We start from the raw sequence: 22,840 nt of genomic DNA, 5'->3' as shown, positions 1-22,840 counted from the left end.
AAAAACCGCTATATCTTCATTATTTGTAAAAATAATTGGCTGAAACTTCTGGAAAGCATGCACGGCATGTTTCTGCATAGATTCAAGTAATAACTCGATTTTTTATTTTTTCAAGTTGACATGTCATCCGCCATAGCGGACGGTCCCCTTAAACAAAAGCTCTGAAATTTGGATTGTTTTTCTTTGGTAAACAAAATGAGTCATCTGGATTTTGGTTTGTCATTGGCAATATAGATGCCTGTTCTCAAGCTTCCCTATCTAAATCTGATAGATTTTTTAAGGTAAGCAGCTGTAAGACCAGATTATGTTCACTGAAGCTACTAATGAAATATGCATTGATTGTTGGGGTGTAATTCGTGATTCAGAGAACGGTTGTGATTTTTGCAAGGATTGGTCTTTGGAAGAGATAGGGAAGATGGTAAATTGCAGAATTAGGAGAGAACAGGAGCTTAGAATGTGAAAAAAGAGAATATTTAGCCTACTCTTGAACCTAGGTAGTCTTTAGAATTAACACTTGGTCAGGAAGATTAAGGTAAGTTTATAGATTCTTCTGTAGGGGATATAGATCCATTTACACCCACAAAGTTAGCTCAGGGTGGTAGATTAGATTTAATGCAGTCAGCTATTGATTTGGTTGAATAGGTATGTATAGAGTTCTTTGGCCACTCCATGGATGCAGCCTTGCCTGTCACCTCAGTGCCCCCCTACCTACAGGCCTAGTTGTCATAGGGTTTCCAGACAAGGACTAACAATCCCAGAATGTGGACTGTGCCCTCTTGTCTCCTGCCTTCACTTGTCATTCCTCCATGGTCAAGTGTAGATTTGTGCTTGCCTAAGGGCAGTTATGGTGGTGAAAAGTTCCCATGGTTAGTCTAGTAATTTGTCTGAGCCAAGTAACTGATTGCAATCTGTAGCAAAATGCTGCCTTTGTGCCTGCAGCTGACTCTAGGAGCCCTGATTCCATAGATGGGCATTCAGTAAGCATTTGTGCCAAGTCTCCCTTTCCATTGCCAATGGTCTGGTTTTGATTTTGTCAAGGCAGCCAGTATGTCTACATCCGAGGGTTTTGCAGTTTTTAGAGAGTGTCTTTTTTAGTGAAGGCTAAGCGTGCCAGACATTTGCATTCGCTCGTGAGTCCGTGAGTTTTGTTAGGCAATTGGGACCTTGGGAGGCACTGAGTCCTTGTAGAGTTCTTCATGTGTCATTGTCGAGGCCACCGGAGTCATTGGCTGTATAAGGTGTCAGTGAATCTGCACAAGGAATCATCGAATCTGCAAGAGGCGTTGGTACCGAGGGATATGTTTAGGGTTCAGTTGGCATAGAGTCCACAAAGTTCTGCATATGTCATCATCAAGGCCATGGGAGTCATAATTTCTAGTTTTGCAAAACTTCTGTTTCTGATGAGGAGGACATAGGCATGACACTCTCTGTCAGCATTCTCCCTCACATCCTCTAAAGACTTGGATAAAGAAGAGAAACACTTCGAGTCTACCTCCAAAGTTTTTAAGGAACTGGTTCGGTTGTACTGGGATAGATACCCACAGTTCTGTGAAGTTGTTTCCCCTTAAGCACCTCACTTCCTTAGAGCCTACAGGTTGGAACCTGACTTTGCTTGACCCTCCCTTAAGCTGCCAGACTCTGCATGGGAGATTTGACTTGATCGTGAAGGTTTTCCTTAAGAAATCTCCTTGTAGGGTCCTCTCTTGTCTCCTTTCCTGCCCACTAGGAAGTCTGGTGTGTGGGACAGGTGAGTTTCTTCCCTTTCCTCCTGATCTAGCTGTGGATGGTGCCATTCAGGCCATGATTTTTCCTACCAAGAGAGGCACAATTGCATCAGAATAGTTATATTTGTCAATTCAAGAGGCTGAAAATATGTACAAGAGTTTGGCTAATGCCTTCAAGCTATGTCTTACAGTGCAATTGTGCTGAACACTGTTGAACAGTGCTTGAAGGAGATTGGTGAACTTCTGTCTCCTTTGGCCAGGGATCCTTTTGATAAGGCCTTGAGGTTTTTTGCTTCCTCAATTTCACTGGAGAGAGCAACTAGGCTTTCTGCTGGCCCCAAGTCATTGGTTTCAATCAATCCTTTTGGGAAGATAACATAAATGACAAGCTGTCCGTGTCCATAACTGCAGAGACAGAGAAAACCGAAATAGAACTTTTTTTCCATCAATCCCAGGCCACTATAAAGGGAAGTCTCTTTCCTCTTCCACTTCCTGTAATGCTCTTCAGGCAGTACTACCATCTCAAAACTTTCAGTCATACAGAGACAACCTAAAGAAGAGACGGGTATTGAGTCAGGAAGTCTCTTCTCTGTTGCAGAAGGCATCAATAGAGTAGGTACTAGCTGCATCACCAGGCATATACAACAAGCTATTTCTACTTCCAAAGGCCACAGGAGGTAGGAGGGCCACCATGGACTTTTCCAGGCTTAACCTCTATGTCCGACTGTATATCATCCCTTTTCCATGAAGTTGGTCTTGGCCACCTTGGAGAAATGGCTTAATGTACTAGGAGTACGTACCTGGATGACTTGATTATAGTTGTGGAGTTCAGGAAGGATTGCCTCATGGCAAGAGTATCAACAATGGGCTTAGTGGAAGTAGGCATACTGCTAAGTGTCGTCACAAAGTCGTCTCAGAAACCAACACAAGAGGGACCTACCTGAGTATGATGATGGACTGTTCTTTTTTAGATTTTTCTGACACAAATTTGAGTAGCTCAATCTGCTATTAGTTGTGAGAGAATTTGCCTCCTTATAGAACATGCCTGCCAAATGCTGGTTATATCTCTTAGGCCATGTCTTCTCTGAAGAAGCTCATCCTGGGTGCTTAACTATGGGTGAGACTGCTTTGAGGTGGCCATATATTGGCTGTTCTGTTCTGCATATATAAAGTATTGAATAGATAGTGTACAGGCAGGCCCTGCTTATTGGCGGTATTGGTGTTTCAGTTTTACGACCCCTGGCTAACAATGCTGTTAACAGATTTTCAACACTGGTAAGTGGTTTTCGGTGCCAGTAAGCAGTTCATCGGCACTGATCAGAGCTTATGGTGTTGTAAATGTCATTTATTAAGTTAATTACTGTGATGTTCCAGTTATCAATGAATTTGGTTATCGACACTTGGCCGGGAACGGAACCTGTGCCGTTAACTGGGAACTGCTTGTAATTACTTTAGATTTTTTATTGAATATTAAAATTTTGTATATAACAGTCATGATCTTACTACTGTTAATATTAATAGAAACTCTCATTGTAGGTCTGCTGTGGTGAGAGAGAGATAACTTTGATGTAAAAGTTTAGCTGCATAGTCAAGAAAGTATGTTTGGAGGATGTGGGAGCTGAACTGGTGCAGTAGATGCCTGATAAAAGAGGGATAGAAAGTTGTTGCTTCGAGTGCACCTACCTATTTTGCCCAGAGGGGCTTTAGTGCTTGGCAATATCTTAAAACTTACATGGCATGAAGAGGGCCCTTTTTTTTCTACCAAGGCACCTATGGGAATGGGACTTAACTTACTGCATACCAACAAATAGTGTACTTGAAGTCATTGGCAGCAGTGTTCAAGGAACACTGCCTCTGATTACTACCTTGGAAACTCTGAGACTTCTTTACAAGAAACATCAACAGCACCCATGGATGGATCCAACCCCCGAGGCCAAGCGAAATAGGAAGGGTTGGGTTCCGCCTTTCTAATTAAGGACACTAAGAAAATTCTCAGCCCATGCAGAGAAAATATCTTGTTTGTAGTAGTGTGTAAGAAAAAAAAAGAACCTGGAGTATTTGGATTATCTATAAAATGTCTGATCTGTAATGCTTAGTTCATTATAAGTATTGGAAATTTATTCTTCAAGGGTCCTCATTCTTGGCTAGACATGACAAGCCAGGAGACACCAGTGACAGCTAAGTAGTATGTGGATGATATGTTGTTCCTGTCTGAGAGATCCAAGATGCCAAGACTGTCAAAAAGACCATCTTTTGAAGCATGGAGTTATTTACATAATGACTACCAAATTGCGATACAGGAGTCAACGAAAATTCAAGGATCCTGTAATGGGAAGCCTTGCCGAGGCCAGTCTTTGCAATGATAATGACCAGAAAAAGGAATTAAAAACTCCTGTATTTGAATCATTGCTGCATTCATAAGGCTTGGGCTTTGGTAACTCAGTCATGTATCACATAATTTTAACAACAGTAAGGAGCTTATCCTCAAACAGGAGGAGGCAAAGTCATGTGTGCATTCTCTTTTCTCACTATGGCCTTCATGTGTGAATTTTTTAAAAGCTAGTCTACTGTGAAGATCTTTCACCTAACATTGCTAAGTAACTGGTGGAAAAACTACGAACCTCATACATCCCGCAGGTCCATATGAAGAGTTTGCTGCATTCACAACAATAAGAGTTGGTTAAGCCTTGCTTGAAACAGTTTTAAATTTTCTGATCTTCTTGCGAGGAGGGGCCACTAAGTCCTTCTTCCTCCAATGCCTTTGTGGGATGGGACGACAATAAAGAATGAGAAGACAATGGCGAGGAAGATGAAGATCTACAACATCTCTTCCTAGATTACTTCGTAATGGAGGTGCTGAACTTCATTAGAAGTGCACCTTCAACTCTCTCCAACAGGTCTTGAACAAGGAAGTCGGGAGGAGAAGACGTACAAAGCCTAGGAATAGATACCAATGGTTTAGGCCAAGGAGGTTGCAGCAGGTAGGCACACAAGCAGAAGTCACAGACACCATTGCTGTAGAGAATGACATGGCAGCAGACACTGGGAGACGGGAAGACAAGACATGGGACAGTAGACCCCAAGGTGGGGCTCCCCTGGTAGGCTTAGTGAAAAACCAGCACTGTTAGCTTCTTCGCATCCATCCCTGAAACATCAGTACAAGGGGAAGTCCTGCCCCTCAATAAACAGAGGCAGGTAAATCAATCACAAGATCTCCCTGACCCTTCCTCGAGACAATTTCTTCTTAGTTATTAACCCTTAAACGCCTAAGCGGTATATTAAAAATCGTCTCCCATATGCCTGGGGGGTCTCAGAGTGAGCGCGGAAGCGGAAAAAATATTTTTTTTTCAAAATATCTGAGCGCACTTAGTTTTCAAGATTAAGAGTTAATTTTTGGCTCCTTTTTTGTCATTGCCTGAAGTTTAGTATGCAACCATCAGAAATGAAAAAAATTATCATCATATATAAATAATGCAATATATGGTAGCGTGAAAACAAAATTTCATATATAATTGTATTCAAATCGCGCTGTGAGCAAAACGGTTAAAGCTAACGAGTTAATTTTTTTTCGTTGTATTGTACACTAAATTCCAATCATTTTGGTATATAATACATTGTAAAACGATCAAAGCAACACAGTGAAAATATTATCACAATATGATGCATGAATTCGTAATGCGTGGACGTAAAAATTTTTTTTTTTTCAAAAATTCACCATAAATCTAAATATTGTTCTAGAGACTTCCAATTTGTTTCAAAATGAAGATAAATGATTGAATATTAATATACTGAAAGAGTTTTAGCTTACAATTGCAGTTTTCGACAATTTCGGACAAGTTAAATTTGACCGAATGTCAAATTTTTTTAATATATTTTTTTTATATGCAAATATTTCAAAAATGAAAAAAGCTACAACCTTCAATTATTTTTAGTTGTATTCTACACAAAATTGTGCACATTTTCATATATAAAACTCTATGAAACGCCTAATATGAAACGGAGCAAATGTTCCGAAAATGCGACGTACGCATTTCGGAGATTTGCGGCTGAGAATCCGCGCACGGAGGGAAGGAAAGTTTTTTTTTTTTTTAATTTAATTTACCATAAATCTAAATTTTGTTCATGAAACTTACCTGTCATATATATATATAGCTGTATTCTCCGACGTCCGACAGAATTTCAAAACTCCCGGCACACGCAGTGGGCGGCCGAGGTGGTTAGTACCCATTCCCGCCGCTGGGAGGCGGATATCAGGAATCATTCCCATTTTCTATTCAGATTTTTCTCTGTCGCGGTAGTGAAAACACCTGTTTCCACTACCTCCGCCTAGGATTTTGAAACTTCATTAGCCGCTTAAGTATCCTACTTATTTTTTTGAATGATTGACTTGGATTTGTGGCTAGGCATACGCTATCATAAATTAATTAAAATTTTTTCATTGCATATGATGTCTGAATCTAGGTAGCCTAGTTTCAGATTTTGTTGTCTGCAACGGGTAAGGGGAGGCTACCGAAACCTTCGGTAGACACTCGTTTAGTATACATGACGTTTACATGTTTTCTTTGTTGAGAGATCAATGTAATTAGTGTAATGTTGACTGATTCTGAAAGAGACGTATGATTCGTATGTACGCAAATTAGAGCGTGATAGAATCAGGAGGTCTTCCTCCACAGTAACAGAAGTTAGGATAATGAACCTACTAACCTCCAGTAGACTTTATTTTGCCTAACCCTGTGGTATGGCTTACGGCCTAGAGGAAGTTCTGTGAGAAGTAATGCCCTTTCTATTATTGTGGATTACATCAGTAAGCTTGAAAAGTGCTCGCTCTCCAATCAGTGTTGTGAGTGTAGTGATGTTGATTTTGCCCCATAGTGTTGTGGAGGGGGCGTCAGATCGGTCCTATAACGCCTCTAGGTCTAAACCTCTGTCGGACTCCCAGGACCAGGGAGGGGCAAGTTGAAAACCGAAGGAGGGGTTACGGGAACCCCCCCCCCACCGATCTGGCGTTCCCTTCGGCAGGATAAGGCTGCCAAAGATCGTGCACGTGCACGAATCATGAAAGATTGCTTCTCGTCCTCCGAGGCGTCCTCCCCGCAAGGTTGGAGCTCTCGGAAGGACTCGCGCCCTCTAAGAAGCTTTAGAGAAGAGGACGCTTCACGTCCTCTCTCTCGTCAGGAGGGAACGTCAGATCCGCCCCCCCCCCATAAACGCCTCTAGGGCCTGGACCTCTGTCGGACTCCACAGGACTAGGGATGAGGGCATGTCGAAAGCCGAAGGAGGGTTACGGGGAACCCACATCGATCTGGCGTCCCTTCGGCTTGACTTAATATCGATAAGCGTGACAAAGACGCAAAATGTCGCACAGGCGGCTGTCGTCTTGGTCAAGAGATTAAAAATGTCCTTAAGGCAGGACCCTCACAAGGACGCCTTTCGAGACATTCACGCTCTATCGAGAGGAAGACTTCGTTTGCACTTCCTCCATCTAGACTGAAAGGGAGAGCTGGGATCTGGTACGAAACAGGAGAAGAAGCAGGATTGAAAGCACCGTCTTCTTCTCAAGGAGATTTCGCCAATTTGGTGGACGCTCCAAGGAGGTCTTATTTGTCATCGGCTAAGGTTTCCTCCTCCCCTCATGGCGTTATGTATACGTTATGTGACGTTCGCTTTATACGAAACGGGATATTGTTCAAGCTCATAAGATTGACGTCCGGCAAGCTGATTTGCATAGTCAAACAGCTCGCCAAGACGCATCTTACTCGTCCCTAAGGGACGCTCTGTCAGCGGACAGAGATGACACTGGACAGACTATCCTAGTTTTCGACAGGAGAAGGGCAAAGAATTCCTCATACCCAAGAACACACAGGCGTCCTTTTAAATGCCCTTCTGCAGTGTCGATGAGCGTGACAAAGACGCAAGATGTCGCACAGCCGGCCGTCGTTTTTGTCAAGAGTGGCGAACGTCCTGAAGACTCGTCCTGATGACGATCACCGTACTTATGCTTAGGACGCTCGCGTTTCATGAGCGGCTCTCCCCTCGCCAGGAAGCCTCTCAAGTTACTCGTGTTGACGCACGTCATTCACTATGACGCTTCCCTTGATGTTCGTCGCTCTTCTATTCCGGACGCTCTTCAAGACGCTCAAAGAATGCAATCAGGACGTTCGGCAAGCACCTCGCGACGATGCCTTTCGGAACGCTCGGCGTTCCTTTTTTGAGCGCGTGTCTGGATATGTTCATTTGCATTACTAAGACGCAAAATGTTGCACAGGCGGCCACCGTCTTTGTTAGAAGGTAACGAAAGTCTTTAAGGCCGTCTTGGAGACGATAGCCTTACGTCTTCCTATAGGGCTCTCACACTTCAGGAGCAGTGTGCGGCTCTCCAGGACGCTTTTCGGGTGGCCTTTCAGAAGACGCTCGACGTCATAAACATTGATAAGCTTTTTGGAAGACGCTCGATGTCTTACACATCTGGACGCTCGCCAGGACGCTAGCGAGGACGCTCGCCAGGACGCTAGCGAGGACGCTTTTGAAGACGCTCGGATCCTACCTACACATCATGACGCTCGGTAGAGCACTTGCCAGGACGTTCTTCAGAACGATAGGCGTCCTACGCATCAAGACGTTCGGCAGGATTCCTGCAAGAACGCTCTTCAAGAGGGCGTCGTCGAAGTAGAGGAAGGAGTTTGGTCTCGTCAAGATGTCTACTTCTCTTTCTACGAAGGAGCGTTCAAGAGAATCCATCACTTGATGAATTCCAGGAAAACTGTAAGCAGATTTCGGTGTCATAAAACGCCTCGTCTGCTTTCGGGATTGCGCTGCCGAAGGGGAACATTAAGGTCCTTCCTGTCGTAAGCCCAGTCTCTAATCAGGAATCCTACCCCTTCCTCGATTTCTGCGGGAATCGGGAAGGCTATATGCTCGAATTCCTGGATTACTTTCCGTCATGCAATTGGGTTAGTTCTCATTGACAAAGTTCTTAATAACATTTTATCGCATAAGCGGATAAGTAACAAAATTTCGAAAGAGCTCTCATTCATTAGTCAGAGGCTCATCCAGGAAAAAGACTTATAGACTACGTCCATGAAGTCTTATGTCAAATATCATAAGAAGCTTGAACTTTCCTTTTCGATCTTCGGTTCTCACTTGAGGATTTCCATTTGAATAATATTATTCCTTTTCTTGGCAAAGAGAATGAAGACAGTCGATTTCCATTCTCTCTCTCTTCCTCGTCGAGGAAAGAATGTAGTAGAGAATTATATGTTCAAGTGACTGCAATACTTAGGTATTTTAACTTCGCGTCATATTACTAATGTAAAGTTCAAGTCATATACGCATATCGTGGTTACCTCTACAGATGGCAACCGAAAGGACTGTTATTTTAAGTGTATTTAATCGGTACTTCCTGCTAAACTTCCAGGAGTTTCCGGTGTAAGGACAATGCTTGAAGGTATTGTTACAACAACACCAACTCAGCTTCTGCATGTAGTGAATTATGTTTCGCTTCTTAAATAATGCCTGCTTGAGAATTTTCTTATGATCGATAATAGTAACGAAACCTATTCCTTCGTAGAAGAGAGTAGCTGGTAACTCAGGCAGAATAGTGCGAAACGAGAGGTTGCTGGTCATTGTGGATGACGCAGTATATTTAATCGGTACTCCCGGCAACTTTCCAGGAGTTTCCGATTTAACATTTGGTTAATTAAGCGTAATGTTACGACAACACAAAATCAGCTTCTGTATTAGCGAATTCTGTTTCGCTTAGATATGCCAACTTGAGAGTTTCTGTTCAAATAATGGAAAATCTATTCCTTAGATGAATAGAATAGCTGGCAACTCGGCATAAGACTGCGAGAAGGTGAACATAAGCTGCTGCCTGTAACTGTCACAGTGTCTCACACTGTCACCAACTCAGTGTTAGGTAGCTCGTTGTACTGCTCAGTCGGTTACGTCTCTCTCTCCCGCGGGATTGATTTACGAACCGTATCTCTGCCCTACAATCATGACTTTCGCCTCGGGTTGAGGGGATTTCTGGTAATCATGAATAAACGACTTCCTTTTGCTAAGAAATTTTCAACAGAGATATCTCTTAGACATGTTCGGCGCTGCTTACCGCACTGTAACAGAATTCTGTACGAGTCTACCGCAGCATAGCACTATAATAATGCTCTCCTGCTTATGCAAAGCGCAGCCTTATTAGGGAAGGAAGCATGCTTAGTGAGGGAATGGATGAGTCTGCTGGGGACCATTTCCTCGCTGGAGAAGCTTGTTTCCCTGAATAGACTGCAATTCAGACCTCTACAGTTTTTCCTACAGGAGAACTGAAATAACATCAAAGATCTAGAGATAATTCTAAACGTCTCTCAATGGGTTAAGGATCACCTCAGGTGATAATGAGAGGGAGCCAGGCATCCGGACAGAGGTCCTGGCACATAATCTAAAAGAATTGGAAGCAATTTGGTTGGCTCTCCAGTTCCTCGAAGAGTGAGGTTTTGGTCGAGTGGTCCAAATCATCTCAGATAATTCCGCAGCTCTCTCATATCCCAAGAAAAGAGAGATGGTTATCGGCATAGGCACGGAACGTAACGATCCTTAAGAGGTTCGTTACACGATTGCACGTCCGTGCGGATCTTCTCGATCGACGGCAGCAACTACTGACGTTTGACTTTTGAGTAATCCTCGCTTAGAAGTATGTCGAGAGTTGTGGAGACTTTGGGGACGTCCTTTCGTAGATTTTGCAATATTGAAGACGAAGAAGCTTCCTCTACGTTGCGCCCTTATTCTCGATCTGAGAGCGGTAGCAATAGACGCCATCCTATAGTATGGAATGGGGATAGTTGGTTAGCCTTTTTCCCCTATTCAAAAGCTTAGGAAATGTAATAAGATAATCGCTGGCGTCAGAGGGAGTGAGAAAGACGCTGATCGCCCCATGTTGGCCTTCGAGAGGCTGGATTCACAGAGGTCACGTCCTTCAGAGAGCACTTTCCTTCCAAGGACCCTTTCCCGAGAGAATCGGTCTACTCTAACAGCCTCACTTCGAGAGGTACCTAAAATCTCTCCGATCTGAGTCTGAATGCGTTCAGACTGTCAAGAAGCGAGAGGATCTTCAAGATTAATTGCAAGTCTCATTGCCAAAGCAAAGCAGTGCTGCATATTTTGCAGTGTACCAATCGGAGTGGGCCGTTTCTGGACATAGGGCAGGAAGAATGACTGTTCCTCTACCTCTGACCTCTGTGAATGACTTTACCGCCTTCCCATTCCGTCTGAAGTATGGGATAAGCTAACAGTCCCAACGATTGTAGAATACGGAAATATGTTGTTGACGGCCTCTAGGCTCAGAGATTCGGATCTGTCAAACAACAAAGCCCTTCACGATCTTTGAGGTCTGCGGAAATCTTGATGGAACTTAGACGTAGTCTGAAGTTCTTGATGTCAAAGCATTTCGAACCTCTCCTTTCTGTAAACTTAATACACGTGACCAGAAAGGCTAATTTTCTAACCACTCTAGCTACGGAAATGAGGGTTAGTGAGGTTTTAGCCATCATCAGAGGTTTTGGCTTTAGAGGACATAATTCGGTGTCCTCTAAGCCTTCCGTTCTTGCTAAGAACGAAAACCCGTCTAACCCTTGGCCCAGAGGCCTGGAGATCAAGGGGATGGCACAAATTATTGGGCAAGAGCCACAGAGAGTCCTGTGCCCTGTCGGGGCTCTCAAGTTTTATCTTGATAAAACTAAAGAAAGTCAAGGTCATTCGGACAATCTGCGGTGTTCCGTAAAAAGACCAGACTTGCCCATGTCGAAGAACGCCCTGGCGTTATTTTTAAGGAGTCTTTCTAAGAGGCTCATTCGTCATGTTTGAACAAAGATTTGAAACCTTTTAAAGTAAAATGCTCACGAGGTGAGGGCGCGGCCTCGGAAGCATTTCAACAGAGCATGACACTCAGTAATATCCTGAGTGCCACGTTTGAGCGAAGCAACTCTGTGTTCGCTTCACACTCCTCCGACGGGATGTGAAGACGACATATGAGATCTGCGAGTCGCTAGGACCATACATATCCGTAGAAATATTATTGGAGGCAGGAAGCAGCCACGAATCCTATCCTATAGAAAAAGGGATAGGTGTGCTTTTAACTTTGAAGGGTTGGTCGCTTGAGGCGCTTTCCCCTTTCGTTAGCCTAGAAGTTATGGGACTAACTTCGATAGGTTAGGTCAGGTGGTGGTTTTAGCTTCGTTGCCCTCACAGTATGGTCAATATGGTCTAGTCACATTGTGGTCACGGCCCCCGTTGACAGATCATCTAGAGCGCACCAACTACACAGGTCACTACCTTGTTGGCAACTCTAGTAAAGCAAAAGCAGACTTCGGTGACAGTAATCAAGAAGTCAGCTATGCTAACAGGTAAGGAATCAAGATGTCAATCATCTGCACTTGAGGTGTTTCCTAAATCCTTCTATTCTGTCCCTTCCCACCTCCAATGGTGGGATTCAGCTATATATATATCTGACAGGTAAGTTTCATGAACAAAATGTTATTGTTATGATACAATAAAGTTTGTTCATACTTACCTGGCAGATATATATAATTAAAGTACCCACCCACCTCCCCTCAGGGACAGTGGTATGAAAAATCTGAATAGAAAATGGGAATGATTCCTGATATCCGCCTCCCAGCGGCGGGAATGGGTACTAACCACTGGCCGCCCACTGCGTGTGCCGGGAGTTTTGAAATTCTGTCGGACGTCGGAGAATACAGCTATATATATATCTGCCAGGTAAGTATGAACAAACTTTATTGTATCATAACAATAACATATTGTGCTAGAGACTTTGAATTTGTTTCAAAATGAAGATAAATGACTGAATATTACTAGACTAAGATTTATAGCTTACAATTCGTTTTTCGACCATTTCAGTAGAGTCAAATTTGACTGAACGTGGTTTTTTTTTCTGTTTATCGTGATTTTTGTGCAGATATTTCAAAAATGAGAAAAGCTACGACTTTCAATTATATTTTGTTGTATTCGACATGAAATTGCGCACATTTTCATATATAAAACTTTATGTAATGGCTAATTGAAAAAGTTGCAAACATTACGACAATCGCACGTATGATTTTTTCGGAAGAGTTACCGAGCGGATATAAGGAAAATTTTTTTTTTTCATAAATTCACCATAAATCGAAATATTGTGCTAGAGACTTCCAATTTGTTGCAAAATGAAGGTAAATGATTGAATATTACTAGAATATAAGAGTTTTAGCTTACAATTGCGTTTTTCGACCATTTCGGTAGAGTCAAAGTTGACCGAAGGTTGAAATTTTGGCACTTATCGTTATTTATATAAAAAAATTTCAAAACTGATAAAAGCTACAACCATAGGTTGTTTTTAGTTGTATTGTGCATGAAATTGCGCACATTTCCATATATAAAACTTTATGTAACGGCTAATTAAAAATGGTGCAAACGTTACGACAATCGCACGTATGATTTTTTTGGAAGAGTTACCGCGCGGACGTAAGAAAATTTTTTTTTTCATAAATTCACCATAAATCGAAATATTGTGCTAGAAGCTTCCAATATGTTGGAAAATGAAGATAAATGATTGAATATTACTAGAATATAAGAGTTTTAGCTTACAATTGCGTTTTTCGACCATTTCGGTAGAGTCAAAGTTGACCGAAGGTTGAAATTTTGGCTCTTATCGTTATTTATATGAAAATATTTCAAAACTGATAAGAGCTACAATCATGAGTATTTTTTGTTGCATTTTACATGAAATTGCGCACATTTCCACATATAAAACTTTATGTAACGGCTAATTAAAAATGGTGCAAGAATTATGTCAGTGACAAAATAATTTCTGAGATGTCACTGATACTTTTTAGTGCGAGAAGAAAGAAATTCGCGCTTGCGCAACGATTGTAAACAAAACAACACCTTGATCCGTGAACTCCCAGCATCCCCCAAGGCGAGTGATTCAAAAGTTTTCGGCTGGTAGGCCTATAAGTATTTTTCCGCAAATTTTAAAAAAATTTTCTATGTCGACGTAAATTACGTCCAGTCGGCACCCGACAGACAATTTATCTCGACGTAAAATACGTCCAATAGGCGTTTAAGGGTTAAGTTCCTGGACAATTATTACTGCTAATTCTCTGTATGATGTGTAATGCAAGGGCATGACTTTGAATCTGAAACCTGTCCTTCCCTATCAAAAACCCTAGGAAGTTGTGAAAAGGAATGGTAATGGGGGCATGTTTTTATGTCTTTCAGATTGATGTGGTCCAAGTTCCACATGGAAGGAGTGGAAGTACGTGGACAGCAGTAGTCATTTGGAAATTGCAGCACACAATTCTTTTTGGGCTCTGGGCTGCTATTCCATGAAATCACAGAGGACCACCACAAGGTTTGCAAAAATATTTCTGCAACTGCCAAAACAGCTCTAGAAGATTCTGAGAGCCTCCTCTTAGTTACTTTCAGAATAGTGAGAGGCTATGACAGATGAACCCTTTGAATGGAACTCAAAAATTGCAGTCCCATCTGAGATTTTGCCCAAAAAGCACTAAAGTCATGGTTGGCCATAACGAGTTGGAACTTTTCCCATGCAAAAAGAATGCAAGTGTTGTCCATTCTTTTGTGGAGTTGCCAGATACTTGGATAATGGAAATAAACAGAAAAAGGTGTTGCCTAAGTGGCTCTTATTCCCATACTATCAGGGAGTAGGACTGTCTCTCTGGCGGTTTCTAAATGCCCGCCAGAGGGGTTACCAAATGCTATTCCTTTTTGAGAAAAAAACAGCTCTGTTCAGAAAATTTCCACATATTCTACCTTAATCATTGTTTTCCTTTCATTGATCCTCAAGGCATTTGCTATCTGGCAAAAGAATACACAGTGTGGTGTCGTGCATTGAGTTATCAGTGCCAATACTAGCTTTGGGAGCATTACAGTCCAAACGGGTCATGATATTAGAACCAGTCAAAATCGTGAGAATTAGGGTCATATCTCTGTTAGTCCAATGATTCTAAAGGGATCCAGGCTAACTGAATTTTTCCTGTAAATTGAGTTTTTGTTAGTTTGCTCACAGGACCTAAATTTTTTTGTGTAAGGATCAATCCCTGGACAAGTGGCTACTGCTGTTGTTTGAAGGATCCTTGAGGAGTGATTGAGGGCTTGTATGGCTCTGACTCATGCTAAGCTTTCTTAGGCTCAGGAAGAGGAAACTCTCAAGTGTACTGCTTCCTAGGTTCCCCTTTTCCAAGAAGAGCATACAGTATACAGGCAGTCCCCGGGTTACGACGGGGGTTCCGTTCTTGAGACGCGTCGTAAGCCGAAAATCGTCGTAAGCCGGAACGACGCTTGGAAATATGTCTTAAACTAATAAAAAGTTACAAAAACCTTACTTGTAATCCTTTGGTTACACTACATGTTGTTTCCTGTAGTTTTATGTACAACCTGGAGTTATTTTCATAAAAGAATGCTGGTTCTTGAAGGTAAAAACTATTGTAATCCTCTGGTGACACTACATTCTTGGAGTTTTATGTACAACCTGGAGTGATTTTGCCAAATCTTGAGGGCTACAAGAACAGCTGATTACTATTTACGTATCATATAGACTAATTAAAGTAAACGTATCTTTAAATAGGCTTATATATTAGTATCAACAAAACATTTCCTGCCATGAGTCAGAGGCCGTTTAATGAAACGAACACTTCTCTGTCCTATCTGTTCAGAAAATAAACATTACGTCAATCCCCGAGACCTTTGTTGCCAAGGCGTCTCTCTCTCTCTCTCTCTCTCTCTCTCTCTCTCTCTCTCTCTCTCTCTCTCTCTCTCTCTCTCTGATCAAATTACACTGGAACCTTGACATACGATTGCCCTAATATACGAATGTTTTGAGATACAACAGAAAATTTGCGAAAATATAAGCTTTGATATACAACGAAATATTTGAGACACGATTTTGCGATGAGTGTTAGTTGTATAGGCGACCGATAAATGGCGTTCAGTCTGTTTGTTTGTTGGTGCTGCGTTAACCCGTCGTTGTTTAGTTCGTTGTATTTGCGCCTATTTTTTGTGTTATTTTGTCTATTTTATTATTAACCATGGGTCTCAAAGCTAAAGACAAAGCAGGTGATAAGAAAAAACCCAAGAAAATGATTTCGATGGAAGCAAAACATGAAATTATAGCAAAGCATGAACGTGGCGTTCGTATCGTTGATTTGGCTACGAATATGGTCGAAATCCTTCTACAATATCCACGATCATCAAGCAGAAGGAAGCTATAAAAACCTTCCAAAGGCATCACTATTATTTCTAAACTACAAACTGATTAAAAAAAATAAATAAAAATTAGTTTAGCAATGTTATTTCATTAGTGTTTATTACGTAGTTATTAGTGTACATACGTAAATAAAAAGAGAACAAATCGTTCCCTGCCACCCTTCCCTACCTCCTCCCCCTGCTGGCCTCACGTCATCTTTCGTTGTGGTAAGTAAAATTCCTTTCTTTTTTTAATTGATTTTATTAACATTTATTATCATTTATCACATTGCTATGTTATTTTATCATTATGTGTGTTATTACTCGTTTAATTGTGTATAAATTGTGTATATTATATGTAATTTAGCTGTGTTTAGGTGTGGTTTCATAGCGCTAGAACGGATTAATACATATTACATTATTTTTAATGGGAAAAAATGCTTTGAGATACAACGGTTTGATATACGACGATGGTAACGGAACAAATTAAATTCGTATGTCAAGGTTCCAGTTACTGGATAATGTCTCTCTTTGGATACTTCGGTTTTGCCAAATCTTGAGGGCTACAAGAACAGTTGATTACTATTTACGTATCATATAGACTAATTAAAGTAAACGTATCTTTAAATAGGCTTATATTATTAGTATCAACAAAACATATACTGGCATGAGTCAGAGGCCGTTTAATGAAACGAACACTTCTCTGTCCTTAACTCGGAGCGTCGGAAGACGCCTCTCTCTCTCTCTCTCTCTCTCGTCTCTCATCTCTCTCTCTCTCTCTCTCTCTGATCAAATTACTGGATAATGTCTCTCTTTGGATACTTGGAATTTGCGTTGTAATCTAACCAGAAACTTCGTTTTGTTATTATTACTGGAAACAAGCAATGATTTTTTCATTATTTGCGCTTTAGGACTGTTATATGTAAACTTTGCGCACCGCAAGCTAGTATGTATTCATTCGGTCGGAAACTAGTTCCGCATATGAGGCGTCACTAAAAAACATAGAAAAATACGACATAAAAAGTGTCGAAAATCATCATAACCTCAAAATTTTTGTTGTAATCTAACCAGAAACTTATTTTTAATAATATACTGTGCTAAACTATACAGGATTTTTATCATAGTATGCGTTTTTTAAAAGCGTCGTTAACTCGGAGCGTCGGAAGCGTCAGTGTCGTAACCTCGGAACAAGTGTCAAAACCCAGGACAGATTTTTCCATTGAATATTTAAGAAAAAGCGTCGTAACCTCGGAACGTCGTAAGCCGGAACCGTCGTAACCCGGGGACCGCCTGTATTGTACAGTTTTATTGTCAGGCTCGTTCAACGAGTCAAGCAACAACATACTATTCAAAAAGGCCCTGGGATATGTTGAAGCCTGCCAATACTTCCTTTTGAGCCTTAATACGACACTCCAGAAAATCTTTGAGTACCTCCTCATGGGGGCCCCATAAATTTTCTGGCTTCTGCAGTGAACATTGTTCTGAATGATTCTGGAAGCCAATTAATAGCTACTTCCAGGATAGTAGTACAACTTTATTTATACATAAATTTCTTTCATTTATTTAATAATTCTTTTATTTCTATTGCACAGCATTCCTTTATGCACTATACCATATATAACTGTTATTACTATGCAATACAGTCAACCCCAGCTATTTGTGGACTCATGATTCGCAGGCTCTCAAATTCGCAGATTTTTCTATGGGCCATATATACCCATTATTCATGAAAAATTCGCCTGTATGCTGTATTTTTCACTGAGAAATATTCACAAATTACTATATTATCATATCATTTTCATGACTAAATGCACTTTTTGTGATAAGCATTTTTAGAGTTTTTTTTTTTGTGTTTCAACTATCAAAATAGGCAGTTCTATGAATTTTTAGAGGGGTTTTGAGTATTTGCAGATTTTAGCTACAAGCAGCTAGAGATTGAGAGAAATGGAGGCAAATGACCACCAACATTCAAGACACGGCACTTCGATCGATAGCTATTCGTGGGGGGGGTCTGGTACCCATCCCCTGCGAATATGGGGGGAGGGGGGTGTCTGCTGTACTGATTACTTAAGTATAGCAGGGTTATGTTTACTTGTTTATTTCATATTAGTTTCTCCTATAGTACCATTTATTGTAATTAGTATGCTGTTTATCTTTTGTATGCTTGCCTGAACTCATTTTTCTTATAAATTGGCACATGAAAATGAAATATTTTGATTGAATCTTGTCAGTAATGATATTTATTACAAATATTTAGTTATTGTGTTTTCAAGACAGTATTTGCTTATTTACTCATCCACTTATCTGTTCATCAGTAAAGCCATGTACACTACAGTTGCTTTAGATGCAGGGAGAGTTTTTGATACTTTTAAGTAAAAAGCCAGTAAATATGGTACTTTATTACTACACCATTAACATTTCTCCTTGTTTCACTATTTGTACAGGCAGTCCTCGGTTATCGGAGGGGTGACGATATGCGAAAACCGCTATGAACAGAAACTTTGTGATTTATGGTGCCATAACTCATTATTGATAAGGCTCCTTATGGTGCCAATAACCGGAACTCGGCCGTTATGGCACCATAAATCGCCAATTTTTGGCGCTAGACAAGCGTCATAAAACCGGATCGCCAATAACTGGGGACTGCCTGTAATAGGAAAGAATGTGTTCCAGAGTTCATCTTTTGCCTTGGTGACTCTTATGATTCTGACACCAGTAGGTAGTTATTGTAGATTAGGCAGCTACCTGATCTCCAGGTGATGTAATATACTGCCTTGTTCAAAATGTAGTATGGATTCATTCTCTTTCAAAACATGTCACTTATAATAATATTTTCAGGATACTTGTACCAAAGACTCTTTTGAGATATTTTATTATCCTTGAGGTTACTGCTCTGATTTTTGTTACCAACTTGGTCAACTTTAGTGGAAAAGACTGCTAGAGAGTTTTACGTCTTCCACTAAGAAATGAACCATCATACAAAATAAGCAATGAATAAGCCCTCCAAAATACAAACTTCAATTATATACTACTGGGAATTCCCTCTTCCTATCCCGTCTGATGTTTATCGGTCCTGCAGGTACTAGCTTTAGGAAGCATCTGATGAAAGTTTTGATAGGAGAAACACCATATTTATAATATACTGTTCTGGTAATATATTATTACACTGTTCTGGCGATATAACATATGCAAGATAATAGGTTTCTATTTAGGGAATAAGAAATTAATTTTCTTTTACTTTTTTTAGCCTCCAGCAAAATCTTCTGGAACTGAGAAATCATATGACATCATGGATGTTAGAGGTATATTTTGAAGACACTGTCGAAGAATGGCTTGGCTGCTTCATTGACCCACTACTTGATAAGCTAAAGAATATTCTTGAAGACTGCAAAAGACAGATACTTATTGGAGGTAGAGTTAGAGATTATAAGAAAATTGATTTTTGAGTTTGATGAAGTCTCCATGCTCAGGTATGTTTTAACTCTATTATAATTTTGTTTCAAAGTTAATATATATTTTGGTACAGTTTCAACAAGTTTCATTTGAAGTAAACATCCAGCATCTTAGTTTCACACAAGAAAATAAGGATGCTCATATTCTGGGTAGTATTCCAGGTTATTATATCAGTTTTGACTCATGAACATAATTCCATTGCATGAAAGTCAAGTAGGTAGAGGCTGTTTTAAAAATGTAATTGCATTTGAAGAAAGTCCCATACTGTAGCACTTTACTTGACACTTTTTGATCACTTTATTAGATGTGTCAATCATGCACACCAGGTATTGCATACACATTCTTAAAACCCTCCTCATTTTTGAAGTGAGACTTAACATTTTGACAATATTTTAATGTCTCCAGGCTTTTGTTTGTAAAAATGTTTATGGATATGAAATGCTTGAGCATCTGCTCAGGTTCTGATGAGAAATGGAGATGGATCCACTTTAGAAATTTATTCAAATTTTGACAGTTGTCATTTTTTATGAACTTTTTTTTTTCAGCATGCTGTGATTAGCTAAGTACAGTACGTATGTGGATGAAATTTTCAAGGGTTTGATCCATGATTAGCCTAAGAAGAAAAAATTTGGAAAAACTTAGTTGAAGTTTTGTTACACTGAAAGATAAGACTATAAATGGCATTACTTGATACATTTAGGTATGTGTTTTTGTGTGAGTGTTAGCTTTTCCATAAATATTATGGTGAAGAATTTAAGACAACACATCATGTATTGGAATAGATGACAGGTTCTATTTCAGAAGTTATTAGAATTCAGGATATTTGGCCAAGTTCCAAAGGGCTCTGGAACCCTTTAACTGCTAAGATACATGATTTTTTTAATTACTAAATTGCACTAAACTTTACTATGACTTACTCATCTTCAAGCCTGTTAGATCAAATATATTTGGTACCCTTGAAATTAAACTATTTATGGGAAATGCAATGACATCTGTATTCTACAGATCCATGAGAGCTATAAGTTACTGGACATTTATGCTTTAGCTTTTGAATGCATGTGTACATGTGTATGTTGTAAAATTTTAATATATTAAATTACTAGTTTTGTTCATATATGGAACAAACCGTTGGTCTTTTTGTCGGGGGAAAATCACTCTACTGCTGTGGAACTAGTTGAAAATAGAACAAGGTTTGGCAGCATGAGTGTATCAGCCATTGGGGAGAGAGAGTAGGCAGAGCCTGACCTCTTCTCCCTTTTGCATACACTGTAACTTTCTTATCTCAACCACCTTCAAGCAAGATGTACACAGCCCTTCCTAGCTTAGAAGCCAGTTTTCTATGCTCTTCCTGTTCTTTCTTCACCTTGGCCTTCTTGTTTTTTCATTGTTTTTAATTGTGCATTACTATGATATATTGCAATTATCAATGTGTAATCCCATTCAAGATGCAAATCCATGATTCATCTAAGAAGGCTTTGCCTTAGAGGAAATGTCCAGGGGTAGGTAACAACTCATGCTTTCGTTATCTAGCATCTCTTGATACTGATTCTCATACAATTAGTAGCAGATACAGATCTAATGATTGCAATGTAAGTAACCCATGTTCAGAGTGTCTTGATTGGTTTGTGGAGCAATCAAAGTGTTTTGGTAAGAAGAAGAAATAGGGTTGAGGAAGGGTCCGGGAGATCTTGTGATTGATTTTGCTGCCTATGTTTTTTTGGGAGGAGGCTTCCCCCTGTGAGGAGGGAGGCAACTTCCCCTTGTTCTGTTGTTTCAGTTCAGGGATGGATGCGGAGAAACTAACAGATTACTGGTTTTCACCAGGGAGCCCCACCTTATGGGTCTACTGTCCCACATCTTGTCTTCTTGTCTCTCAGTGTCTGCTGCCATGTCATTCTGTACAGCAATGGTGTCTGTGACTTCTGCTTTTGTGTCTACCTGCTGCGACCTCCTTGGCCTAAACCATTCCTTCATCAGCTGTGCCCCTACCTTTGGTATTTGCTCCTAGGCCATGTACGTCTTATCCTCCTGACTCCCTTGTTCAAGCCCTGTTGGAGAGAGTTGAAGGTGCACTTCTAAAGAAGTTCAGCGCCTCCATTACGAAGTAATCTAAGGTGAGATGCTGTAGATCTTCATCTTCCTTGTCGTTGTCTTTTCATTCATCTTCTTCATCGTCTGTTTGTTCTATCCCATAGAAGCGTTAGAGGAAAAAGGACTTTGTGGAGCCTCCTTGCAAGAAGATCTGCAGGCCTTTTTTGGATTCCTGCTCCATTTCCTCTTCATCTGAAGGCAAGTCCAACCATCTGTCTCCTACTGTTGATTCCCAGTTGGGCAATCATGACGTAATCATAACCTCCATGTTTGTTCCTGATTCATCTCCAGCTGCCCCTCCGGGGTTGCTCACCAATACAGACGGTCATGTGACTGTCAAGGTTCACAACCATATGTCTTCTTCCTTGGCTACTGATAAGTGTCACCCAGTTCCTGGTTCTTGTGTGGCCACACACTGCAAGAGAAGTTTCCTCAAAGAGCCGTAGATATATGGATCAGGGTCCTCCTCAAGAAGTTGCAGTCATTTTGCCTTCTTCCACTCATCCTGCTCAAGAAATGAGGGTAACCCCACCTCTTAAGAAAGGTGACAAGGTGGATATAAAGTAGTCACATCACACCTGAGGGAATATTCTTGTGGTCAGGACCATTCTTCTCTTAGAGCAAGTAGTTCATGGTCTCATTTGAGCAGCTCTGACCATTCTCCACATAACGAGAGTCCTTTATGGTCATGGAACCAGCCATGGCCATCCTCTATTTTAACACATAGTCCATACTCTCATTCTTGTGGCCAGGACCACCACCAAGATAGAGACCCTGCTCGTGCATTAGAACCATATGTACCCAAAGTGTTGGACCCTGATGTTCTAATGCTCCAGTAGTGATTAATAAGGTATGGATGCCACTGAGTCCATCAACAGGGCAGATCGAGAATCTTGTGGCCTGTAAGCAAAAGGTCCTTTCCCTCTTGATGAGACAGCCAATAACTTTTAACAAAGTATGCAGAAGTGGTGAAACTCATTCATGGTTACAAATTAACAGAAGAGACTGTGGCTACCAGTTCAGATTATCCTTCAAGGGCCTACAGCTTATTGTGGGATCTGAACCTTATTACATCAAGAAATAAATTTCTAATCTCCAGAAATAAATTCCCCTGATTCCACATTGGCAGAGTGGGAAATCGAACTCGCAACTACCAAATTGGTAGGCGAGCACATAACCTACTCGTCCAATGAGGAACTTGTGCATATGTGTTATTACCAATTGGTTAAAAAGACTCCCTGAGAGAGAGAGAGAGAGAGAGAGAGAGAGAGAGAGAGAGAGAGAGAGAGAGAATATCCTTTGACAGCCAAGACCTGAACATTACC

The 22,840-nt window shown here is 40.8% G+C and overlaps 1 protein-coding gene across 2 annotated transcripts in view; it reads left to right on the top strand.

Moving 5' to 3' along the window:
- LOC135220560 (hexosaminidase D-like) overlaps nt 1–22,624 on the top strand; it is a 199,858-nt gene extending 177,234 nt beyond the window's left edge. The window contains exons 12-13 of one of the 2 annotated variants that reach the window (XM_064257777.1): nt 19,219–19,441; nt 19,970–22,624. In XM_064257777.1, coding sequence (XP_064113847.1) covers nt 19,219–19,417 — 199 coding nt within the window. In that variant the 3' untranslated portion in view covers nt 19,418–19,441; nt 19,970–22,624. Of the gene's footprint in view, nt 1–13,985; nt 14,137–19,218; nt 19,442–19,969 lie in introns of those variants that run through there. The other variant, XM_064257779.1, reaches the window with a different exon arrangement.
- Nucleotides 22,625–22,840: the final 216 nt, after the last annotated feature.

Source organism: Macrobrachium nipponense, chromosome 2 (genome assembly GCF_015104395.2).
Source record: "Macrobrachium nipponense isolate FS-2020 chromosome 2, ASM1510439v2, whole genome shotgun sequence".
Classification (NCBI taxonomy): domain Eukaryota; kingdom Metazoa; phylum Arthropoda; class Malacostraca; order Decapoda; family Palaemonidae; genus Macrobrachium; species Macrobrachium nipponense.
Note: the sequence above shows the minus strand (reverse complement) of the source record. Positions and strands in the feature narration are given on the sequence as shown.